Source organism: Podarcis muralis, chromosome 14 (assembly GCF_964188315.1).
Source record: "Podarcis muralis chromosome 14, rPodMur119.hap1.1, whole genome shotgun sequence".
Classification (NCBI taxonomy): domain Eukaryota; kingdom Metazoa; phylum Chordata; class Lepidosauria; order Squamata; family Lacertidae; genus Podarcis; species Podarcis muralis.
Genome location: NC_135668.1, coordinates 29,217,229 through 29,241,888, shown reverse-complemented (window position 1 = coordinate 29,241,888; position 24,660 = coordinate 29,217,229). Strand labels below are relative to the sequence as shown.

General features: G+C 49.3%; 1 protein-coding gene across 10 annotated transcripts in view; it reads left to right on the top strand.

Moving 5' to 3' along the window:
* Nucleotides 1–1,977: 1,977 nt before the first annotated feature.
* Nucleotides 1,978–24,660, top strand: part of TLE3 (TLE family member 3, transcriptional corepressor) — a 54,974-nt gene continuing 32,291 nt past the window's right edge. For 4 of the 10 annotated variants that reach the window (XM_028705556.2, XM_028705554.2, XM_028705555.2 and 1 more), the window contains exons 1-6: nt 1,978–2,987; nt 3,605–3,705; nt 4,996–5,059; nt 7,541–7,585; nt 22,641–22,703; nt 24,467–24,541. In XM_028705556.2, coding sequence (XP_028561389.1) covers nt 2,964–2,987; nt 3,605–3,705; nt 4,996–5,059; nt 7,541–7,585; nt 22,641–22,703; nt 24,467–24,541 — 372 coding nt within the window. In that variant the 5' untranslated portion in view covers nt 1,978–2,963. Of the gene's footprint in view, nt 2,988–3,604; nt 3,706–4,995; nt 5,060–7,540; nt 7,586–22,640; nt 22,704–24,466; nt 24,572–24,660 lie in introns of all 10 variants that reach the window. The other 6 variants (XM_028705549.2, XM_028705552.2, XM_028705548.2 and 3 more) reach the window with 3 other exon arrangements.

The following is a 24,660-nucleotide window of genomic DNA, read 5'->3' as shown; positions in this document are numbered from 1 at the left end:
AATGTTATGATTGTGTAAAATTGTATCATGAGGTCATCTTCCAGTCTTCTTTCTTCTTCAATTTTTATTTTATTTGAAAAGCCTTCAATTTTCCTAGAAAAGTGGTCACTTGACTGCACACAACCAAACAAGATCGCTCAGGGGTGGAGTTATTCTGCTGAAAATGTTGAGTTGAAATATTTCTAGGCCGCCTGCCCGTCCAAGACAGTTAACAATAATAAAACAGGATAGAAAAATCAAGAAGAGGAAAGCGAAAACCTTCAAATCCTTCCCAAGTTAAAGGTGATAAAACATCCTTGGCCAGCTGCATCAAAACACTTTCCCATCCCAACCAGGAGGGATTCAAGGCTAAGCCGGTTTGAAGAAGCTTCTGAAGTGCACTCGGTGTTTAGATGCACCCGCAGGGAGTTCCAAAGACCTTTTTAGATTCGGGAGGGAAATGGGCCTACAGGCCCTTGGCCATTCAGAAGGTTATGTTTGCTGATTCAGAGATCAAAGGGTGTTACCAGACAGGTGGCTATTGTGGGATGAGCTGGTATCTATTCCCCTCCTCCCCCACTATAATCCGGATTGTCCCCTTCTTAGGAAAATCTGATAAATTAAAAACAACACCCAGGCTGCCAAGGCAATTCGGTGAGAACTGACCATCCCGCTGCAATACTTATCTGCACCCAACACGTGGGAAGACAGTTATGTTGTCTGTACTGCTGGGGCGGGAGGAAGAACTGGACTCCTCTCCTAAAAGCATTGTTACTAAAACAGCAACAAGATCTGGCAGCGCTACAAAGTCTTAAGGAACGGATGAGGACGGCGGCAGCAGCAGCAGCAGCAGTTCTTGTGCTATTACTTTGTATACCCCTCCAAGGTGGCGTATGACTTTCTTTCCCTCAGCCTCATTCAATTCTCACAACAACCCTGTGAGGTAGCTTAGGCTGAGAGAGCCCATGACTGGCCCAAGGGTCGCCCAGTGAGCTTCATAGCCCAGTGGAGGGGATACGAATCCTGGTCTCTCCCGGTTCGTAGTCCGATACCCTTATATCACTATGCCATCTGACATCTGAAGGCAGCCCTGTTTAGGGAAGCTTTTAATGTTTAATAGGTTATTGTATTTTAGTGTTTTGTTGGAAGCCGCCCAGAGTGGCTGGGGAAACCCAGCCAGATGGGCGGCGTATACATAAATTATTTATTATTATTATTATTATTATTATTATTATTATTATTATTATTATTATTATTATTATTATTCCACCTTGGCTCTCGCATTCGATGGTCTCTCCTCCGCCTAACACGTTGTGCCCCCCACTCCAAAACCTGGATGGGCGGGGCGGGGCGCTTCTCTTGTTGCTATTACCTCCTCACCTTCCCCGCCTGCCCCCGGAAGTGTACAGACAAACATACACAACTTCCTAACTCATCATCAGAAGCGGCCTCCCCCCCCCCCACCGGGCGCGGTGGCATTTCACGTCGGATTATATCATCAGCCCAAACCGCAACCAAATGATCCCCGGGCAGAGAAGGAGAAGCCCCCCCCCCACGCCTGGGCAGGAGCCGTGGGAAAAAAAGGAAAAGGGAGGGGGGCAGACTTGCTGGGGGGCTGCAGCGAGGAAGGAAGGAAGCGGCCCGGCGTTGGGGGGTGAGGGTAGATCGGGGGAGGGTCCGTTGCTCCGCTTCGCCTCCCTTTCCCCCGTTCGGACGCCAGGTGGCACCGAGAGGTTCCCTCCCTCCAACCCCCTCCTCCTCTCCCCGGCCCCTCCCGCACTCGACCCGGGCGCCGACCAATCACGCGGCGAGTGGCTGCGGCCCCCACGTGGGATCCCCGCGCTGTGATTGGCGCAGAGCTCGCTCAGCCCTTCAATTCATTTCTTCCTTTCTTCTCTGCTCGGCGTTTGCTGCTGCTGCTGCTGCTTCGCCTTTCTCGGTCCTCCCCCTATTTGGAGCGCGACGCGGAGTTCTCGTGTTGCAGCGGCGGCGGCGGCGGCGGCAGCAGCAGGAGCCTCGCCTTCTGTGGGTGGCATTGCAAGGCCGGATTGGAGAAGTGGGGAGGGGGGGTTGCCGAACGACGTTTGCTCGCGGCTTGTTCGGGGTGGGGGCCGCCGCTACAAGCCTTTGAGGATTTGCCTCCTTTGAAGAAGCGACCTCCCCTCCCCCCTCTCCCCCCCCTCTCCCGCTCTCTTCGCCTCCATGACCGCGGCGACCCCGTCTGGATCCGGCTGCGCTTTCTTGCGACGGGGAGGACCGTGGGAAGGAGAACAAGGGACGGAGCCCGCCTGACTCGGCTCCGCGCGCGCGGAGAAGATCTCGGTGGAGTTACTGCGAAGGAGAGAGAGCCCCCCCCCACCGAAAAACAACAACAATCCGGGCTTTGTTTTTCTTCTTCGTGTGGTTTTCTTGTCTCCCTGCGAGCGAGCGAGCGAGGAGGAAATCGTTGCAGCCCCGGCGGCCAGGGAAAGAGCAGCCGGGCGGATTTGCAAGGAAGTATCGCCCCCCCTCCCCTTCCAACACTCCGCGGCGTTTGTCTCGTCTCCTGCTCTGCCCGAGGGAGCTTTTTCTGGTGGATCTGCTAACAAAAAGGAAAGCCCAGCCGTCCGCCGGCTTCGGAGTAGCTGCGGATTGTGCGTGTGAACGCGCGCGCTTGGGTGTAATACAAACGGAGGGGTGCCGTTGTTAAAGGGAGGCGATCGTCTCTTGCCTTCTTCCTCGAGCGGCGGCGGGGGAGCCTTTCCGAGCCCGGGGAGGGGGGTAGGATGCCCGGAAGGGGCGGCGGCTCCCCCTCGCCCGCCATCGCCGCTGCCCACCCGGGGGAAGCCCGGCCGTCGTCGTCGCTGCTGCTGCTGCTGCGCTCGGAGGACGAGGGGGAGGCGCGTCAGGCTCCCGGCCGTGGCGGCGGCGGCTGCTGAAGCGCCCGCGCTCGCCTCCTTTGTCCAGGCTCCGGAGGGACCGTAGCTCCGATCGCGGGGCCGGCCATGTATCCCCAAGGGAGGCACCCGGTGAGTAGGTGGCGGAGTCGAGGGGGGGGGGGAGGGAGGCGCCCTGCTCGGCCTTCCCGTGGCCTTTGATCCGGATCGCGGCCCTGGGGGCTTGAGCCGCGTGTAAACGGAGCAGCGCCCCTTGGGGCCCGCTTGGGAACTCGCCCTTTTGGGGGGGGGGTTTGTCGTGGTGCTCTTTCCCCCCTCCCCCATACAATTCCAGGCACTCCCCCCTCCCTCTTCACTTTTCCCTCCAGCAAGCCCGCGGGTATATGTGGGGCTGGGGGTGGGGAAGGAACGGAAGCACCGAGCCCCCTGCTAGTGGTGCCACAGAGAACTTGCTGCTTTAAAAAAATGTGTGGGGGGCCTTGTTTATATTTTTGGTTAATTGTGCAGCACCCCCTTTTAATCGGGGGAGCCAGGTGTCATAAGACTAGATTTTCATCAACCTCTTTTTATGTAGGCTTTTTGGGGGGCAAGGATTTGGGGGAGATTAGCGTGTAACTTGCACTTCTCCCCCAGTCCTGTGGGAGGCATTCTGGGTGCCCACAACTGGGGGGTGTGTGTTGATGATGGGCTTGCTGCCCCAGAGGACTTACTGATAAACCTGGGGGGGGGCTGTCTTCTCCCCATTCCAGGCACCCCACCAGCCTGGCCAGCCAGGCTTCAAATTCACCGTTGCCGAATCCTGTGACAGGATTAAGGACGAGTTCCAGTTCCTGCAGGCTCAGTACCACAGGTAACCTTTCTCTGGCTCCTTCCTCCCACCTTGCAAAGGTGAAAGGCTTATTAATCCTGACAGACGCTGAAGGGTTAAAAGAGCAGGCGGTCTGGAGTGTCTTAGAAACCACAGAGCTGGCTGACATCCAGGCTGCTTATTGTTCTCCACTCTCTGTCAACTTGGGGCTCACCTCCCCCCTTTCACTTTCTTTAAGAACATTTGGGGGAGTTTCCAGAAAGGAGTTTTGCAGCCCTGTCTGCTAGGAACATCCATTTATTTCCTGCACGTTGTCTTTGCTAGTTAGTAGCTGTTTAGCTAAAGAAAACAACCCCCTTGCCTTCAAATGTCTTCCTCTTCCCCATTGCTTGCTAAGCTGTTTTGATTGCAAGGAACACCCCAAGTGGTACCATCAAACACTCTTAAGGTTCCTTACTTGCAGCCCAATCCCATCTAGGTTTTCTTGGGAGTCAGTCTCATTTATTTTAGGGGGATTTACTCTCAGATAAGAGGCAGTCCCAAGCAGGCTTCCATAGAAAGCCTGCTGGCACACAGTCAGAGGCTGTGTGTTTAGCACCAAAAGTAAATTGGGCATGTTATTTCGGAGCTGAGAGTTTTAATCTGCACAGCTTCTAGGCATTTTTGGGAGGATTTGCTTAGACGATCCCAAATTTCCATGCTAATTCCCCCCTACCTTTCCATCTCAATATCACCTCTCTGGCTTTTGATTTGCTGACATCATTAAGAGGTTCAAGACAGGTCCCTTTTCAGGTTCTGTAATTGAAGCTCCGAGGGTAAGGCATAAAAAAACCCAAGCGTATTTCTTCAGATTTTTTTTTTGCAACTCATCTGTCAGAAAAAGGCTGCCTTTTCACTGAGGGTACCTCCGATTTAAAGTACTTTATCACAATCTCCAGTAAATAAACGAACAAATGCCACTCATTGGCAGTGTATATAATTCAGGCTCTGCTGAATTTCCAGTGACACTTTGTTCATTAAAAAAAAAAAATCTAGCAAGTCTCTTGCCTCACAAGAGCTGTGCTTCACTCACCTGTAGCCTTGTGACTCTGTTTTGAATTGGCTCTGTGAAGGATTAAGTGTCTTGGAGCATATGCAGAGTGCATCCTTTTTCATAGTTTGCATGTCTGCAGAGTTAATGGGGAAGGAAGGGTTTCTGGATGAAAAAGTGTGACTTTCAGATACCCTTTCCTTGACTCTCCCTTCACCCCACCCTGCCTGTCTTGTTAGCAACTTGTGTGTTTCTGGGACTTCTGAGTTGTGACGGGTACCCTCTCTCTTTTTCTTTTCTAGTCTTAAAGTAGAGTACGACAAGCTTGCGAATGAAAAGACAGAGATGCAGCGCCACTACGTGATGGTAAGAGAGACTCTTTGATGGCGACTGTTTGCCTGGGGAAAACTGGACTTCTCTGACCCAAGCTGGGTCACTTGGAGTTGGAACCCAAAACATTGGGTGGAAGGCTTCTTTCGGAACTCACAGGGTCTCATATGAGGTTCCCGTCCCATTCCGCTCCACAAACCCTTTTCTACCTATCCCCCTTTGTGTGCCCTTGTGCTTTCAGGGAAGCACTTTAACACACCTGGCTAAATGGCCCATGTCCTTAGGATTTTCTTAGGCAGTTCTGAGTGCTTTCTGCTCTTCTATGGAATATGCCACTAATATGACAGGTTTTTCCATATCTGAAGAATAATAGCTGTTGGCTCCCTGTGGACATATGTAAATAACCACAGTGTTTATAAGCCCTTGGTGGTGTGGTGGGTGCCCGACCTGGGCTTTCACTTCTTTGCCGCTGGAAACTCCCCCCAAAAAACCCGCAACCCCAGGAAGTGCCTTGATTCAGCTCCTCGCGAGTCCCTCCTGGCCCAACAGTTAACTCAGCCCAGCTGTAGCCAGTGCAGCCGCCCAAGTGGGATTTGAGTCCCCGTAGCTGTGTAAATGCCTAATCGCTGCGGTGTGTGGTCAGTTGTTGCTTTTGCTACAGGAAAGCCTTTCCCGGGAAGTGGTCCTTGCAGTTGCTAATAATCCCTGTGGTTGTGGCAGCTCCGGGAATGCCAGAGGTTAATAGCCCTGGCAGAACCAGGTATTGGGGAATGGCTGTCAGAAACTGATCGGCCGTGCGCAGCTCAAAGGCATTTAAAGGGTCCTTTTTTGTGGTTAAATGTGATGGATTGGCTCTTGCTGGCTATATGGCAGAATAGTTGAGTTGAGTCTGACTATTCGCCATGTTACTCCTTCCAGGCATGGTTGGGTCTGACCTCATTGGGAGCCTCATGAGCACACCAGATGCCCAAATGAGGTTTTGCCCCCCCCCCCTTCTGCCTCCCCCCTCCAAAAAAACCCAGGGTTTGTAATGCAAGGCTGCAGGGGACTTGGATCAAGGGCATCTCATTTTCTCAGCTGGGTTCTCACTGAGGTGGTCTAGGCTGCACATTTTAAAAGAGACATTCTTGTATGTAGAACACCAGGGCAAAGGGGTCTAGTTTCTGTTTCTCTTTCACTTGCTGGTTTCATATTTGGAGGAGGTTGAGGCCTGTGAGACACCCACACCCAGCCGAGGAAAGTGGTACAGTCCTGAAACAGGTTGACCACTTCTGGTGTGTCTGCGGCCTCCAAAATGTCCCCCTTTCCTCCTGTGGCCGGCGCACGTCAAATGATAGATTGTGGCCACCCTGTAACAAATGCAGCTCATGGGTGGTTATACTCAGAAATGAGACCCACAATGTTCACTGGATTTTGCTCCTGGGGAGGTGTGCCATGTGGGCAGCAACTCCCATCACCCTTCTCCACTGGCTGTGCGGTGGACTAACACATCTGGAGAAGTGCGGATTGGCTGTGCTCTTCTCAGTTGCACATAGCACAGAGTGCAATTGGTCCTACCTCCTTTGTGCGTATAACATGCAGATATACATGCCACCGGCTTAGCATGCATGCAGCCAGTCCCTGGAGTATTGAAAGGGCTTGAGAGCTACTGTGGTGTAGTGGTTAGAGTGTTGGAATAGCACCTGGGAGACTGGGTTCAACTCCTCACTCAGCTCTGAAGCCAGTCATGGGCCTCTCGGGCTAGCCTACCTCGCAGGCTTGTTGTTGAGAGGGAGAACCTTGAGTTCTTTGGAGGAAAAGGTGTATAAATGCTATTGACTCAATAAATTGGAAACCTCACAACAATCTGAGAAGGGAGTTGAGTGGTGTTATGTCAAATTGTCTGTGTGTCAGAGTGTGGGTGAGAGGGCATGTCTAAAGCAATGCAGTGAATTCCTGGTGTGTTGCCCCATCCCCAGCTGCTGCGCAGCACAACCTTTAATTAACAATTAAAAACATCGTGTTCATCAATGTAGGACACTTGGAGCCCTTTTGGACGTAGGCCTTCCTGGTCAAAGGTAGCGGGTTTTCTCAATCCCGCTTTTTGAAATCCCTTAATGACAGGTGCTGCTTATCAAATAAGCGCCTTTCTGCATGTGTGGTGTGTTACACCCTTGAGCTGTGATGTTGAGCGCAGCGCAGAAATAGCTCAAGATGTCTCCCCAGAGCCTGTGTGGGTTGTCTTGCATCCAGGAGACAGAGAGCACGCAGTTCGCGACTAGAGCTCTCCTAAGCAGCTTTCGGAGAAGAGGCAGGCGTGTCAAAGCATTGTCATCTTGTTAAAGATATGTCAAGCAGGGCGGACACTCTGCGGCTGCAGCAGTTTCTTGGGCTCCTGCAAAGCGAGAGCAAACCTTTCTTTTCTCCTCCTGCTTTGCTTTGAGATACTGGCTACCATATTCAGGATGCTTCCAAACATTTATTGCATGATTAATGAAGATCTCTCTCCCCCCCTCCCCATTTTTTTCTCTTTTTCAGTACTATGAAATGTCTTACGGCTTGAACATTGAAATGCACAAGCAGGTGAGTGTCTTTGCTTACCATGTCCCTGTTCAGTGGTCTGTTGCCTCTCCCCTCCCTCTCTTCGGCTACTTCAGGAACAAGGCTTGGGGCATAGAGAGCATTAAGCTGTTGCCAGGGAGATTTGTGTGAAAATCAGGGCAGTGCAAATGTTGCCCCCTTGGACTCGATTCAGAATGACTTGTGGAGGTGAAGAGGTGTGCACGACCGTGGCGTTTATTTGGCGTTTCAAATTCCTTTGTTTTCGTTGGGCTTTGGAGTTGTGGAACTCTGACCCTTTCGCAACTGTGGTTTTGAGCAAATACTTGTGTTTTTGCGGTTGCTGTGTTGCACCAGAGCAGTCTTACTCCCTCCACCCCCATCTCTCAGCACCTCCACATCCTGCCCCTTCTCCAACCAAGTTGCACTTTCCTCTTTTGCAACGCCCGTTTCTGTCACATGATGTGTTGCAATGCATTGGTGACCTCACTGCTGTGGAGATCCCAGGATCGCAGAGGTAGTTTGTCTGCTGGCACCTTGGAATGCACCACGGCAGTGAGGTGCCGTTCACATGGGATCCTGGCATAAGGAGATCTGTGGGGTTGGAGAGCACATCAAGTCCATCAGCTGACTGACAGCGACTGGGCTGTGGTCAAAAGTTGGAAGCTTTGGCCTGTTTAACACAACTGGCTTTTATAGCTACTGTAGTTTTGATTTATTTCTTTTTTTAAAATTCATTTAAAATAAATAAAAACTGTAGCCTGGCTATAGGCGTACCCGGATGGGTAGAAACCAAACAAAAGAGTTCAATGACCTACTTACTCATCTCTTTTTTTGGAAACCTCACTGCGCGTTGCTTAAATTTTATTCCAGGATAGCACAGTTTTTTTAAAAAAGCAGCGAAGTAATTAGCAGAAACCTGGAGCATTTTGTGTTTAAAGTCACTTTTGTTGTTTTAATGAAGTTGATGCTTAATGAAGTTGTCAAGCACCCAGGTCTTACTGAAAGTTGTAATTATCTCTTAGAACATTGTCCAGGGGGGTGGGGGGTGTTTGGATGGTGCCCTCAGAAAGATTGGGTTATGGAAGTTGATTTTCTGTTGTTGTAAGTTTAATTTGGTAGAGTTAATAGGTTCGTCCTTGTTTCATATGTGTACACAGCCCTATGATGATAATGTGAAGGGCAGCGTATTAGTATTCCTCTAAATAAATGAGTGTTGATAGAAATGTGCTTTGTATGTGTTCAAGGGCGCACTTTTTTGTTACATAATCTCACCAAATGCCTGCTTCTTAAAAGAAGGGGCAGAGCCAAAAGGGAGTAGACTGTGGTACATACATAGGGATGGATAGAAGGTAGATGAGACTGTGAAAGTGGTCATGGAATCCTAGAATTGGAAGGGACTCTGCGGGTCATCTAGTCTCATCCCCTGCAATGCAAGATTCCCTAACAGATGATCACCCAACCCCTGTGGAAAACCTCAAATGACTCCTTCTGAGGGAGTCCGTTCCACTGTTGAACAGCTTTTGCTTTCAGAAAGTTGCTCCTAATGTTGACTTGAAATCTCCTTTCTTGCCATTTGAATCCATTGCTTCAGGTCCTACCCTCTGAAGCAGCAGCAAACAAGTAATTTGGTCAGTGCTTGTAAGACAACCTTCTCCAATTTGGTGCTGTCCAGATGTTTTAGGACAACCATTCTTATCAGCCCCAACCAGCATGGAGTTGTTGGCCAAAACAACTGGAGGGTACGGGGCTGGCAAAGGGTGCTGTAAAAGATCCCTCTCCAAAAAACTTGGACACTGGGAATTTTGAATCCTTTCCCAACCCCCTACAGCTCTGCCAGATCCCCCTTCCCCTTTTCTTGGTAGCCACAGGACCGGAAAAGCTGTCTGTGACAAAAGTTCGACCCCATAGTCATATTAGACTGAACTGCCACCATTTCCCGAGAGTGACTGGCTTGCAAAGAGTTAAACTCCTCTTCCAGGCGATAGCATCTAATGACTATTGCAGCCCCACCTGTTTGTCTGGCAAAGAGGCAACTTCTGTCTTACTCTAATGGCTCCCCGCCCCCCCTTCTCCCCCGCAAGGGCAGAACAAGCTGAGCTGTTTGGGAATGCGATTTGCTTCCTTGATAAGCTTAAAACCTTAAGGAGCCTAGGGCCTGGGCGCATGATAGCAAAACTTCAAGGAATGAAGTTATTGAGATCAGGCCTGATTAGTTGTGATGCCTTGGAGGGGAAGAGCTGGAGCTTAACAGCAGACCATAGAACCATAGGATTGTAGCATTGGAAGGGACCCCAGGAGTCATTTAGTCCAGCTCCCTGCTTCCTCGTGCACCGCATGGTTAAACAGTCTCAGGAGGCAACTTGGATGGTTTTAAAACAGAATTGGACCAATTCTTGGAGGGGAAAGCCATTGACGGCTACGAGCCATGTTGACTACGCTCTGCCATCAAAGTTTGAGGCAGACAATGCTTCTGAACACCAGTTTCTGGAAACCATAGGAGGGGAGATTGTGCATGAAACTTGCTTGCTGATTTAACCTCAGCCATCTTGTTGGCTGCTGTGGGGAGAGGATGCTGGCCTGATCCAGTGGTGGTTCTTAGGCTGTGATGGAATCACAGCTAAGGAATCCCTGCCAGATGGTCACCCAAGCTCTGTTTAAAAACCTCCAACAACAGGAGTCCACACTCTTCCAGTGGAGTCAATTCCTCTGCTCTTGCCCTCAGAAATTTCTTCCTAACGATTAGCCAGAATCTCCTTTCTTGTCATTTGAATCCATTGGTTCTGGTCTTACCCTCCGGAGCAGCAGAAAACAAGCTTGCACCATCTTCCCTCCAGATATTTGAGAATGGCTATTGTATCTCTGCTAAACAAACCCTCCTCTGCACATGTCCTAACTTACCAACATCTTTCGTAAAGCTGTGATGCCCAGAATCGGACACAGGACTCCAGGTGGGCTTTTTGACCAAGGCATAAGAGATCTTGCGCTTTTTAGGTTTTTGTATTCTTCTGCTTTTTAAACTGGGCTTTGGCGTGTGCCTCACTTTCTATAAGTCACTTACGGCCAAAAGAGCAACTAATCAGTGCAATAAAGAAATAAGGAGAGTTTAGAAGCTGTTGGGGAAAATACCGAAAAGTCTCTTGATACCTTGGTTGGCTGTCCCAGGCAACTGAACCGGGGTACTGAGAGACACTTTGGTATTTTTCCTAACAAAGCTTTCTGGCCCAGTGTGGAGAGAGAGAGAGACCCCTTATTGTGTGGCTGCTGCCCTCCAGAACTCTGCTCTCAAACCTGATTTAAAGGCCTATTTCCATTTGCTGCTTTATACCTTCGCCCCTCTAAGAGAGTCGTAAATTAGCGGCTGCAGATCTCGAGCTTTGAAAGGCCTGTGGAGGCGAAGAAAGTGCCAGAGAGGGACTCTTCAGACTTGGCAATTTGGCTGGGTGGTTGTTGTTTTTCTTCTTTTTTTTTGGGGGGGGGATAATTCACTCTCTGCAAGCAAACCCCTCCCAGCCTACGTCTTGCTTTGGGGGACGGCTCCTTTTGATGCCGGGTTCCCTGGCTGGTAATTATGTCAGATTTATATCTGCGCGAGGGGGTGGGCGGGCAGCTTTGTAGTCGATGTGTCTGTGTGATGTTTTTGGTTGGAGATGGCATTTTAAGGATTATTGAACGAAATGAAATGAGCTGCCTTGATTGCGAGGGGAGGGAAAACCGATCCTTTAATCTGCCTTCTCGCCTTGCCTCTTCCAGCAGGTTGGGTAGAGGATTTGCTGGGCTCAGCAGGTAGCAGGGAGCTGGCTCTCCTCTCACCTTGCCTTCGCGCCCATCCACTCACAGTTGATTCTGCTTTTGCCAACCTGGGGACCTCCAGCTGTTTTGGACGGCAACTCCCAGTTTTCATCCAGAACATCTGGAGGGCAAAGTGGCCAGGGTGAAGAAAGCTGGTCTAACGGGACTTGTTTGGGGCGACTGTGGCTTTTGTGGGATTTTATTTGAAGGCAAATGTCTGCCTGGTGACTGGCAGAGAGAAGTGCGGGGCTGTCCATTGTGTGCTCACCTGGCCTGATCTGGGACCCCATGGAACAACGTTTATAGTTGGGTGAGGTCCCTGCAATGGGTGTGGTGGGGCAGGGGAAAGACAGGATGAAAGCAAAGACAGGGGGAAGACAGGATGAAAAGGGGTGTCTTGAGAAGGCTAGAGATGGCTGGGAACAAAGCCTCACCCAGTCTTCGTTAAAAAAGTATTTTTTCTCTTGAATGTTAGATATTCTGTGTAGTTGCTGAGCATGTCAGAAGCGTTTAATTCTAAGTTGTGTTAGAATTCATGTGCACCTGCTTCTCCATGGGAGGTTCATGAGTATGGGCCTTTTTGGTGGTGGCCCTCCCTGTTTGGGGATGACTGTCCCCAGGGAAACACGCTTGCTGCCAATCTTATTTGTCTTTAGACAACAGGGAAATACTTTTCTCTTTTCACCCTTAAGCTTGAGAGATTGACCTCTTTTAGCTGGAGCAGGATTTATTTGTTTATTTATTTCATGAAATTTATACACTGTTTGACTGTAAAAAAATACTCCTTGAAGTCTGTAGGATGACTCTTTCAAAAGCAGTTACTTGTTTCAAGTGGCCTCTGGGGAATAATTTTAATTCTGCTTCCTCTGTGTTTCCATGGCTTTGAAAGGGTTTAGGGTGGTTTGGAAACCACCTGTGGGCTCCTCTTTGCCTGGGGAAAGCCCCTCACCAATCCCCAATTCATATAAGAAATGGAAAGCTTTCAGACATCCCATTCAAGTCCTAGTGGGGGTGAGCCCCAACACTGCTATCTCCTTTGTTTCAGCTGCTCCTAGTGTCATGGTGATTCTGGGTATGTGTTTTAGTCTGTTGGTAATACAAGTACTTGCTCATCCCCAAAGGATTCCATCTGGCAAGTCATGAATTTGGGGATGATATCCTGGGGGAACAGTCAAGGAATTCTAGGGTAATCTTCCTATATACATAAAAATGTAAGGCTATCATCGCACAGCCGGCATTGGAGGATTTGTAGTGTTTCATCACAATTCATCCAGTGTGGAACTGTTCAGACAGCAGGAAGAGAAAGAACTTGATATTTTAGTGTGGCAGCACCTACACTTTGGAACTCCCTGCCTATTGACATAAGACAGGTGCATTACTGTCCTCTTTTCAGCACCTGCTATAAACAGTTTTGTTCAGCTGAGCCTACCCAGATGTTTAGAAATTGGATGCAAGTCTTACCTGTTTTTAGTCCATTGCTATGCTAACTTTTCAAATGCCTTAAATTGTTGTTAATTTTTCTTACTTTGAGCTTTTTTAAAAAACAACAACAACAGCCAAGCAGTGTATAAATTTTATCAAATGAGAAAACATTGATGGGTTTTCTGCAGGCTGCCTTTGAATGGCCTCTGTTTAAGGATTAGTCACTGATTGGCTTTTAGTACTTGTGAATCCTGAGTGGGAAGAGAGAAGGGTTCAATCTTTGAAAAAAATGATTTAGCCGCTGGATGAGAACAGCTGTTAACACAAGCTGCCATATGTGTTTGTGTGCGTGTGCATGTGTGTGTGCGTGTGCACATGCACACACACTGAAGAAACCCAGCCAGGAGGTGTTAAATAGGAGGCCTGAATGAAAAGACCCCCTGTTGCTCCTCCTCTGGCCAAGATACTCCTGCAAGTAAATCCCAGCCACTAATAGTGGTGTGGCTGCTGAGCAAGGAGGTTCTGAGCTAACAGACTTCTCAGGTGACCTGCATTAGCTTTATCTGCACACCATCGGGTAGACGCTTGAATGATTCATGCTGTTTTGTGCCCTCCAGACTAGCATGGCAGAGCAAGGCGCAGGGTTCCTTGGTGGATGTTTGTCTTTGAGTATATAAAAAATGGAGGAGATTTCTTTTGGGGAAATTGCAGCGGGAGCGGCTGTCTAGAGGCTTTGATGAGCAGTGGATAACTAGGAGAAGTTGGGAACACGGGAAGCTGACACTGAGTCAGAACATTGGTCCGTCTAGCTCAGCATTGTCTACACTGACTGGTAGCAGTGGAAACTCTCTGGGGTTTCGGCAGTGACTCTCTCCCAAGCCTACCTAGAGATGTTGCTGGGGTTTGAACTTCTGCCCGCAGAGCAGGTGCTGCCGCTGAGCCTTTCTCTAAAAGGCCTAAAAATGCATCAAGTACAACTTGTCGCCACTTAGACATCCAGACAGATTGAAGGATGCTCTTAAAGCAAAATTTCACAGCAGGTTTAAGCTGCCTGTGAGTGGTCCTTTGTGTGGTGCAAGAACTCCTGCCTCTGGCAAACTAATGAGCAGAAGAGTCTTCTCTCTCTTGCAGTTTCCAGCAACTGCACTCAGCAGCATTGCTGCTTCCAGCTGTGGGCAGCATAGCCGTAATAGCTAGCAACCATTGATGCTCTTTGGCAACCCTTTAAAGCTGTCTAGATGGGTGGCCATCCCAGCTTCCTTGTGGGAGTGAGTTCCATAGTTTTAACTGCGCTGCGTTGTAGCAGTTAAAATGGCTGTTTAAGCTTCTTGCTCTAAAATAGGTAAAATAATGCCAAAAGATGGTATCTGCCTAATTGGGTGAGCAGAGGGAAGCCAGGTAGGTAGCTGTGTTGATCTGACGCAGTAGAACTATATATATATAAAATTGTCCAGTAGCACCTTAGTGTCTGTTCTTTGTATGAGCTTTCACGTGCATGCACACTTCTTCAGATACTCTGAAACAGAAGTCACCAGACCTTTATATATAGTGAGAGGGTGGGGAGGGGTATTACTCAGAAGGGTGGTGGGAATGGCTGATTGGCTGGTAGATGTGGTAAACCTGTAGCTTTATCATGTACAATGAGATAAGAATCCAATGTCTCTATTCAGACCAGGTCTCTCCATGGTTTTAAGTTTGGTAGTAAGTTGCAATTCAGCAGCTTCTCTTTCCAGTCTATTTCTGAAATTATTTTGTAGCATGACAGCTACTTTGAGATCTTGTATAGAATGTCCTGGGAGACTGAAGTGTTCTCCTCCTGGTTTCTCTGTCTTGCGATTCCTGATGTCAGATTTATGTCCATTTATCCTTTGGCGTAGGGTTTGGCCTGTTTGTCCAAACCAGAGTGCCTTTTCAGCCTGGTGGGACCTGCTGGTGACCCCCCCCCCCCCGGCCCTCTCTGCTTTGAGGTTCCAAGAACATTGCATCATCTCCAGCTAGTGATCTCCTTAAGAGATAATACTAGGAATCTGCCAAGTGCTTGAGACCCCCCCCCCGAGTTGCGGGAGCCCCCTCCCATTTAGCTCGGCTCCTTTAGTTAATGGCAGGGACGCCTGGATTCACATTACAACCCCCCCACCCACCCACCTCGCTGCCGCCCCAAATATCTGTTGAATCTCCTGGCTGGGCGTCCTTATTTTTATCTCCCGAATCGGCCTCGTTTGCCTCGTGCGATTGGCAAATCCGTAATAACCGTTTGCGCCCACGCGCGCCCACACTCCTCCCTGAATTTAATTCTCATCAGCGGCGCTCTCCATCCTGGCTAATAACGCTTTGCTGCCGCAAATAGCTTTCAACACGCCATTGAGAGCCTGGTTGAAGAGCGCACTTGAGCGAGTGCTAGACAGCTGGAAGTGCCCCTAATTGTCTCCCCGAGTGAGAACCGCTTGGAGGCTCAAGGACCTTATTTTCATCTGCTTAGAGAGACAATATTCTGCTTTCAACAAATGCTGGAGGCACTTGGGCGGATGGCCTCATCCCCATCCCTTTCCCCTGCCCGCCTCTGCCGTTAAAGACTCCTTGGGAAACTGGAGGGGGGTATGCAGAAGCAGATAGGTGGCTGTGTGTGTTGTTTTTTTCCCAAAGGGGAAGGGAGGAATTCAACTCATTTATCCTCTTGGCTGGCTGGCCTGCTCTGCCAAGCCAAATGTCAGCAGGGGTGCTTGGTGATCCCTCTGCTCACCCCCTGGGGGGCTCGATTCTCCAGCGTGCCCCCTAAATCTGTTTCAGGAGCCCCCCACAACCCTCTGGAGCCGATTTGGGAAGGGTGGGGGAGAATGTTGGCGAGTGAGAGGGGAGGGGAAAGTCCTGCTGCCCAAGTAGAAACCCTTGCACTAAATGGATGAACACTGTTCAGCAGCCAAATGGAAATCATCATCAACATCATCTTCTCTTCACCCTAAGGTCCCCAGGGCAGGTTACAACAACAACAGCCACTCAGAGTGTGGCTGGGGCAACGCAGATGGGTGGGGTGCAAATAAAACAACAACAACCCACTACAGTGGTACCTCAGGTTACATACGCTTCAGGTTACATACGCTTCAAGTTACACACTCCGCTAACCCAGAAATAGTGCTTCAGGTTAAGAACTTTGCTTCAGGATGAGAACAGAAATCGTGCTGCGGCGGCAGCAGGCAGCCCCATTAGCTAAAGTGGTGCTTCAGGTTAAGAACAGTTTCAGGTTAAATACGGACCTCCAAAACGAATTAAGTACTTAACCTGAGGTACCACTGTACTGGAAAAAATCTAATTAAATAACAATAACATCTAAGATTTTGATTTATGTGGAAATTGTTTCCCATTGGTTGTGTATTTTTTTTGATGTGGTTTATTTATTGTTTAGGACTTTTGTAATTAGGTAAATCTTGTTATGCTGTAAGCCGCCTTGAGCATTTTTTTTTAACTGTGGAAAGGCGGCATACAAATAAAAAATGATGGTGAGGCAGTGGGGTTGTCTAAAGAGCTGACTGGGCAGAAATAGGAAGATAAGGAGAGCCTGCTGGATCAGGCCAATGGCCCATCTAGTCCAGCATCCCGTTCTCATTGTGGCCAACCAGATGCCTCTTCTGGGAGACCCGCAAGCAGGATTCGAGCACAAGAACACCCTCCCCTCCTCTGGCTTCCAGCAATTGCTATTCAGAAGCATTGCTTTCTCCAGCTCTGAAGGCAGAGCACAGCCATCGTACCTAGTAGCCAATGATAGCCTTTCTCCATGGACTTGTCTAACCCTCTTTTAAAGCCACCCAAGTTCCATAGTTTAGCTATGCGCTGGGTGAAGAAGGACTTCCATTTATCTGTCCTGAATATTCCAACATGTCACTCCTTGCTCTACTTTTCTCTAAAAACCCCCAAACAGTGCAACCTCTTCTGCATAGTTGCTCCCTCCCCTCGACCGTTTGGGTTTCCCTTTTCACAGCTTGCTGGACTGTGGGCCAGCCAAGCGGGTGCCCTCTGCCTGTCTTGCCCTCCTGCTCCCATCGCCCCTCGCAGGCACCGCATTTGTCTACCCCCTGATATGGAGGGTGGCGAGTCTGTGTAGATCACAGGTAGCAGAAGGGGCAATAGGCTTGGGTGGCAGGCATGTAGAGTTGAAGATTTGGACATAGGGTGGGGTTGGTGGGCGTCTGGTCAGTTGGCAACAACTCAGGGAGAATCCATTTCTTTGGGAGATTTTCAGGGTCATGTTCCCTCAAGATGGAGTTAAGTCAGCAGGCATCTAGTCTTGCTTTTGAGTGCTGTGATTCCCCCCCCCCCCCAAATGTTCTTCCCTGGTGAGTTTGGCCTCATGTTTGGCAGAAGAGAAAGTGAGTTTGTTCTTCAGTCTTGAGGTGAGATAACTTTTAAAGCTTTGAGAGGTTCTTTCTTTAGTTGGTATAAAAATATTTTTAAAAAGAGGTTCCTTTTGACTTTTCCTGTGTGGTGTCGTCTCAGCAAAAAGAGGGTGACCTTCATGGCCAAGTGGGGATTCAAACCCTGGTCTCCTCAGGTCCTAGTCCCTACAACAACCCTGTGAGGTAGGTTAGGCTGAGTGAATGGCCCAAGGTTACCCACTGAACATAATGGCCAAGTGGAGATTTGAACCCTGGTCTCTCAGGTCCTAGTCTGACACTATAACCACCAACACCACACAGGCTTTCAATTGCCTTTCAGTGGGTCATGACCCCACCTGCTTGGAACTGACTTTATCTAAATAACGCCCAGTGATTGCTGCCACCTCCTTGCCATCTCTTGGGATGTGTCACAGACCTGGCCAAAAATTGCATTCGTAAGCATTCTGTGCATATGGTAAGAATTCTGGTCCTGGCTCCTGGACTCACTGCACTTGATGGAATCTGTTTTTCCTAAGTGGGCTGAAGTTGCCTTTGTTCACCATCACTCACTTGACAGTGTCTCTGCCTGCACCCGCAGCTGCCCGTTCCTCTCCCAAGTGTGGCTTTTATCCAGTGTTAATTTGTGGAGCCAACGTGATTGGCGGCTCCTGCACTCAGCAGAATGCGACCTGCCTTGGCACAGGCATTGTGATTTTTGCAGAGAGCTGCGGTCAGGCAAAGGAGCTATTTGCATAATGTCCTAGTGGGGAATGAGGGGTTAGGGTTGCTGTGGAAACGGGAGGGTGATGAATTAAGGTTGGTTGGTGGGGAGGGGCGAGGGGGCTGAGATGCTGTGATGAATGGGGTGAATTTATGAGGAAGGTGCATTTTCCAAGACCCCCGCCTCTCTCCTGGCAGGCCTTCATTCAGCCTTAACCAGGGACAAGTGAGTTTTAAATTTTTCATTTGTCAAACTTAACTAAAGTGAACAAATATTTTTAAACGGACTATTGAATTGGATGTTAAACGGGAAGGTGTAGCTTTGATGTGAGGCCATGTTTTGGAACGCAAAACTTGGAGGTTTCCACTCACCCCCCTTGCCACGCACACACACACCTAACAAAAGTTTGCTTCTGAAATCCTTGCCAACGGCAGAAATATTTACAACTCAGGCTTTGTGACAAAAGGGCCATCTGCGTCCTGTCTGGGACCCCAGAGTACTTCAGTGTTTAGTTTTTAGGCTGCCTCTAATGATAACTTTTAATTTTGTGAGTTTTCGTGGCCTGCTTGTTGATTTTAAACAGCTTCCGTATCCTTGTGGGCTGCCTTGAGGGACTTGAAAAGGAGGAGCAGAGCGAAGGGAATACATTTGGTAGCAAGATTTAGCATGAGGAATTTCCAGCCAGAGTAGCGGTCAAGGTGTGGTTGCTGCGTTCAGGGTCCCTTCCAATTCTACAATTTTGTGACTCTAAGGCTGCTCAGAGGATGTAGCAAGTCTTGTCTTAATCCTCCTAGAATTTTCTCCAGCCCTGATTGGTTGGATGTCCTCTAACCTGTGGAATCCTCCACCACAATAAAACCACCGTGTATTTAAGGCTGCCTTTGCCAACCTGGTGCCCTCCAGACATTTTGGACTTCAGCTCTCATCAGTCCTAGCGCTGTTGTCCATAGGAATGTAAGAACCAACTGGATCAGACCAGCACACCCATCTAGTCCAGCATCCTGTTCTCAGTGGCCAACAAGATGCCCCAAATGAAAGTCCCAAAACAGGACCTGAGTGCAAGAGCAGTTCTCCCCACTTGCAATTCCCAGAATACCTCCAAGGGTGGAGGGAGAACATAGCCATCGTGGCTAAGAGGCATTGATAGTGCGGGTGGCGCTGTGGTCTAAACCACTGAGCCTCTTGGGCTTGCCTATCGGAAGGTTATCGGTTCGAATCCCCACGATGCAGTGAGCTCCCGTTGCTCTGTCCCAGCTCCTGCCAACCTAGCAGTTCAAAAGCATGCCAGTGCAAGTAGATAAACAGGTACCGCTCCAGCGGGAAGGTAAACTGAGTTTCCATGCACTCTAGCACTCATCACAGTCCTCCATGTGCCAGAAGCGGTTTAGTCATGACCCGGAAAGCTATCTGTGGACAAACGCTGGCTCCCTCAGCCTGAAAGCGAGATGAGCACCACAACCCCATAGTTGCCTTTGACTGGACTTAACTGTCCAGGGGTCCTTTAACTTTTAGCTTTTAGTTGAAAACATCTAGAAGGCACCAGGTTGGCAGAGGCTGTCTTCAGAGTGTCTTGCTGGCAGTGGTTTCTGGAGTGAGCAGCCCCTGTTTCTTTTGCCCGTGAGCTTCTCTTTAGGGTGAGGGGTGTGCGCATGGGGGTTTGTGCCACTGGGGCAAAGGGTTCTCTTTCTGGGCAAACCAGGATGCTGTTCCTTTTGATTGCCTCTTCTTGGGGTGGGGAGTGGGGAAAGGCTGGTTGCTTACAATTTGGTTCTGATATCTGTTCCAGGATGCTCTTTTAAAAGCAGTACGGTTGTAGCTCTTTAAATTTCAGCCCTCCCCCCCCCCCAAGAAATAAAGAATAGAAAAGCTTTTGAAAAGGGGTTTCCGGAGATTGCAGATGCAGAGCTGCTTCCTAGCTGAACTTTTTAATTGGGGGCAGGAGGAGATGGCAGATCAAATTTCGGTGGAATGCTCCTGTTTATCTGCTGTTCACTCCATTGTTGGTTAACCCTTTGCTGCCATGACACTGGAAGAGAGAGGATTATTCTCCTGCCAACAGGCCGCCTAATCTCCCTTACCCCATATATGCTCTCTCGACCTCCTCAGTCTGCAGAACTGGCGCTGTTACAGGTGTTGCATAACACCCACTCTGCATTTGGAAGTGTAGGCAGCACCGTACACTTTGGAACTCACTGCCTCTTGACATCAGGCGGGGGGGGGGGGCGCGTCTTTCCTGTACTCTTTTCAGCACCTGCTAAAAACATTCTTTTTTTATGCAGAATGCTGGTGTGTTTTTAGTTAATTGCTTGTTTGTAAATTTGGGGTGTGTGTGTGTTGTTCTTAGTAACAAGATTGTTGTTTTATTCTTTTTGTAAACCACTTTAGAGGTTTTCTACAATCAAGTGGTATATAAATATTATGGGGGAGGGGGAAATAGTGCCCCCTCCTTTGATCCTGGGAGCAGCAATTATTAACTAAAGGTAAAGGTAAAGGTACCCCTGCCCGTACGGGCCAGTCTTGACAGACTCTAGGGTTGTGCGCCCATCTCACTCAAGAGGCCGGGGGCCAGCGCTGTCCGCAGACACTTCCGGGTCACGTGGCCAGCGTGACATCGCTGCTCTGGTGAGCCAGAGCCGCACACGGAAACGCCGTTTACCTTCCCGCTATAAAGCGGTCCCTATTTATCTACTTGCACCCGGGGGTGCTTTTGAACTGCTAGGTTGGCAGGCGCTGGGACCGAATGACGGGAGCACACCCCGTCGCGGGGATTCGAACCGCTGACCTTTTGATCGGCAAGCCCTAGGCGCTGAGGCTTTTACCCACAGCGCCACCGCGTCCAAATTATTAACTAACTAGCCTTAAAACTTTGCATATAAATGTTTCCTGCAGCTGATGTTCTGTGAAAGGGGAAGAATAGTAGAATGCAGGAATCAGAGGCTTCCTCTACAGTTTTCAAAGCCCATTAGAAGAGAAATAGTTTCTGCTACATGCATCATGCTCGCTGTAGCTTTTCCTGTCCAGAGGAGAAGAGATATTGTTTGGATAGCCTTCACTGGAAAATCAGCAGCTTTTAAGAACAGAGGACCTTTTGGCTTTCAGAAGATGTGTCTTGAGTTGTTAAATCATTTTTAAAAATTAAATGCTTTATTGATAACAAGCTGCTCTGACTTATGAAAAGGAATTTTGGATCATTTGATCCCATTCCAATGTGTGCTTTTGACCAGCCTCCATTGTTAGCCTTGTTTGTGGATTCCTTGGCCAGTGATCAGATTTTGTTTGCCTTGGAACCCAGAACTGTTTTAACAGCTGCCCTGGTCCAGGAGTGCTTGTCTTTTATTAACCCTTCCTTATACGGAGGCTTCCTCTGTGCTAGGAAAACCTGGGTTTTACATCCTGGATGAAATGGACATGCTTGTACAATGCTTCCTGCTCCCCCCCCCCCCCCCGGAAAAATAGGTACCGGTACTCACCATGAAGGGACGCGGGTGGCGCTGTGGGTTAAACCACAGAGCCTAGGACTTGCCGATCGGAAGGTCGGCAGTTCAAATCCCTGCAACGGGGTGAGCTCCCGTTGCTCGGTCCCTGCTCCTGCCAACCTAACAGTTCGAAAGCACGTCAAAGTGCAAGTAGATAAATAGGTACTGCTCCGGCGGGAAGGTAAACGGCATTTCCGTGTGCTGCTCTGGTTCGCCAGAAGCGGCTTAGTCCTGCTGGCCACATGACCCGGAAGCTGTACGCCAGCTCCCTCGGCCAATAAAGCGAGATGAGCACCGTGACCCCAAAGTCGGTCACAACTGGACCTAATGGTCAGGGGTCCCTTTACCTTTACTCACCATGAAGTGGTTATAGGAAGTGCCATACTTTTTAACAACAAAAAAAGAGGTGCCGGTACTACGTATCCTTGAATACCTCCTGAAATAAAGAAGTGCTCTTGTATATTTTGCACGTATTTGCTGTTGATAGCAGTGAAGGACGTCTGAGTCCTGAAGTTTCGCCAGATGCTCTCTGTGTACTTCCAAGCTCACCTATGGGTTCATGAGGATTAGAAACTTGATGTGTGCTTGTGCCCTGTTCACCCTGCCCCACCCAACTACAGTATTGCAGGATACTGCAATAGGCCTGGAACATAAAGCACTGTGATACCAATTTTGGCTCTCCCCAAAGAATCATGGGAACTGTAGTTAAGTATGCTGATGGGTGTTAGGAGATTCCTGTTCCCCTCCCAGGACTACAGTTCCCAGAGTGATTTAACAATCAGTCCTTCTTCACAGGGAACTCTGGGAATTGTAGCTTTGGGAGGGGAATAGGGGGGCACCCTTAAAAAACTACAGCTCCCAGCATTCTCTAGGGGAAGCCTTGACAATTTAAAATAGTATCATAGTGCTTTAAATGTATGGTTTAAATGTAGTCATAGTGCTGCTGTTACAAACATGCATATCGAATCTGTAGTTGCTGCACAGCAGCTGAGCCAAAGACTTCTCTTTTTCATTCGGCCTTGGGTTACTGGAAACTTGACTAATTATAGGATCATTTAAATGTCGAGGTGGAAGTGACTCCCAAGGGTCATCTAGTCCAACCCCCTGCAATGCAGGAATCTCAGCTAAGGATGTGGGCATGCTGTTCTGGGGGTTGCAAAGCTTTTCTTGCAGCTGCTTCTAAACCCTGGATCATGACTCCTCCCCTTACACCCCCCCAAAAACCCCCACACGCCACACACACCTGTAATATGGTGTGTGAATGACAGTAAATTGACTCTCTCTCTCTTTCTTCTTTCTAGACGGAGATCGCTAAAAGGCTGAACACCATTCTAGCCCAGATCATGCCTTTTCTGTCGCAAGAGGTAAGGATGCCAAGGGGTTTTGCTGGGGGAGAAGTAAGCCAAACCTGCGGAGGAGCCCTGCAGGGCTGAGACCAAATGCTCCTCTCATTTTAAAGACCTGGTTGCAGACAGGAGGGCTGGACTGATGCAGTGATGGGTCGATGGATGTGCAGAAGAATCACCACTTAATTTGGTCAAGTGTGGGATAATTGTTGACCCGCCATTTTGCTTCAATACCATCCTGAGCTACTTCTTTCTTAGCCAATAAATGCTTCCTGCAAGTTACCCAGAGGATGGACTTGCATCTCTGAGACTTGTCCACAAAGCAGTGTTAGCAGCCAGTTTTGAGAGCCAGTGTGGTGTGGCTGTTAAGAGTGTCGGCCTAAGATCTGGGAGAGAGCAGCGTTCAAATCCCCCAATTGGCCATGAAACTCACTGGGTGACTTTGGATCAATCACTGCCTCTCTCAGCCTAACCTACCTCTTGGGGTTGTTGTAGGGATTACATGAGGACTAGAACATGGGGAGACGAGGATTCAGACTTCCCACTTGGCCATGAAGCTCCCTGAGTGTGACCTTTGGAGGGCAATCACAGCCTCTTGATTGAGAGAGCCAGTGTGGTGTAGTGGTTAAGAGCGGTAGTCACGTAATCTGGGTAACCGGGTTCGCGTCTCCGCTCCTCCACATGCAGCTGCTGGGTGACCTTGGGCTAGTCACACTTCTTTGAAGTCTCTCAGCCCCACTCACCTCACAGAGTGTTTGTTGTGGGGGAGGAAGGGAAAGGAGATTGTTAGCCGCTTTGAGACTCCTGAAGGGGAGTGAAAGGCGGGATATCAAATCCAAACTCTTCTTCGTCTTCTTCTAACCCTAATTAGGCTTGAAACAATGAAATGCTTTTTTCTTACCCCCGAAAAATCTAATGGCTGGGAGGGTGTTTGGCATATAACCCTCAGAGTTTTCTAAGAGGGAATGTGGCCTTCAGCCTGAAAAGACTTCCCAGCCCCCTTTCCTTAGAGAAACGTACCAGAAGACAGGAAATACTGATGTACGACCAAGTTCTTAAGAAGCAGCTTCTGATCTCTTGAGTACATCGCTTCCCCTCTGTTTTTGTGAGTCCTTCGGGACACATCCACTCCGCAAATCTGGCTTTAATCGCCAGGCCTTCCTTGCACAGGGGGTTCTCAGCAGCGTGGCGTTGGGGCGATGCTGATAATTTGCTATCGGAATTCTCTGGGGTGCCCCACAGACTTGGTGGTCCCCAGAATTCCCTTGGTGGGGAGTGTCAGACTAGGAGCTGGGAGGGTCCAGGGTAAATCTCCACCCCTTGCACTCTGCCATGAAGCTCATTGGATGTGACCTGGGGGTGGGGGGCAGTCCCAGCCTCTCTGAGCCTAATCTACCTTGCAGGGTTGTTGTGGGGGTTAAATAAGACAAGGGAGACCCGTGTACACCACCTTGAGCTCCTTGGAGGAAAAGCTGAGCTATAAATGAAATACAGTCATACCTCATGTTACGTTTGCTTCACGTTGTGGCTTTTCAGGTTACGAATGTGGCAAACCGGGAAGTGTTTACTTCCGGGTTCGCCACAGGCAATCTGTGCACTTCGTGCACGCACAGTAGCGGCACTCTACTTACGGACTTTTCGGGGTGCAAATGGCACCCTGGAACGGATCGTGTTCGTAAGTAGAGGTACCACTGTAAAGCCAAACCGGTGTACCTTTCGATTGTTGGCATTTTCCTTAGGTGCAGGATGCCTCAAGACTTTCTCTCTCTCTGTCCCCGCAGCACCAACAGCAAGTGGCTCAGGCTGTTGAGCGTGCCAAGCAGGTCACGATGACGGAGCTGAACGCCATCATCGGGGTACGTGGAGTTCCCAATCTGCCTCTCACCGTGTGTATTACCCCTTTATTCCTATCATTTACCGTAAACAGAGACAGCCCTGGCCTCCCTGCCGTGGCTTCAGAGAAGGGCTGCGTTTG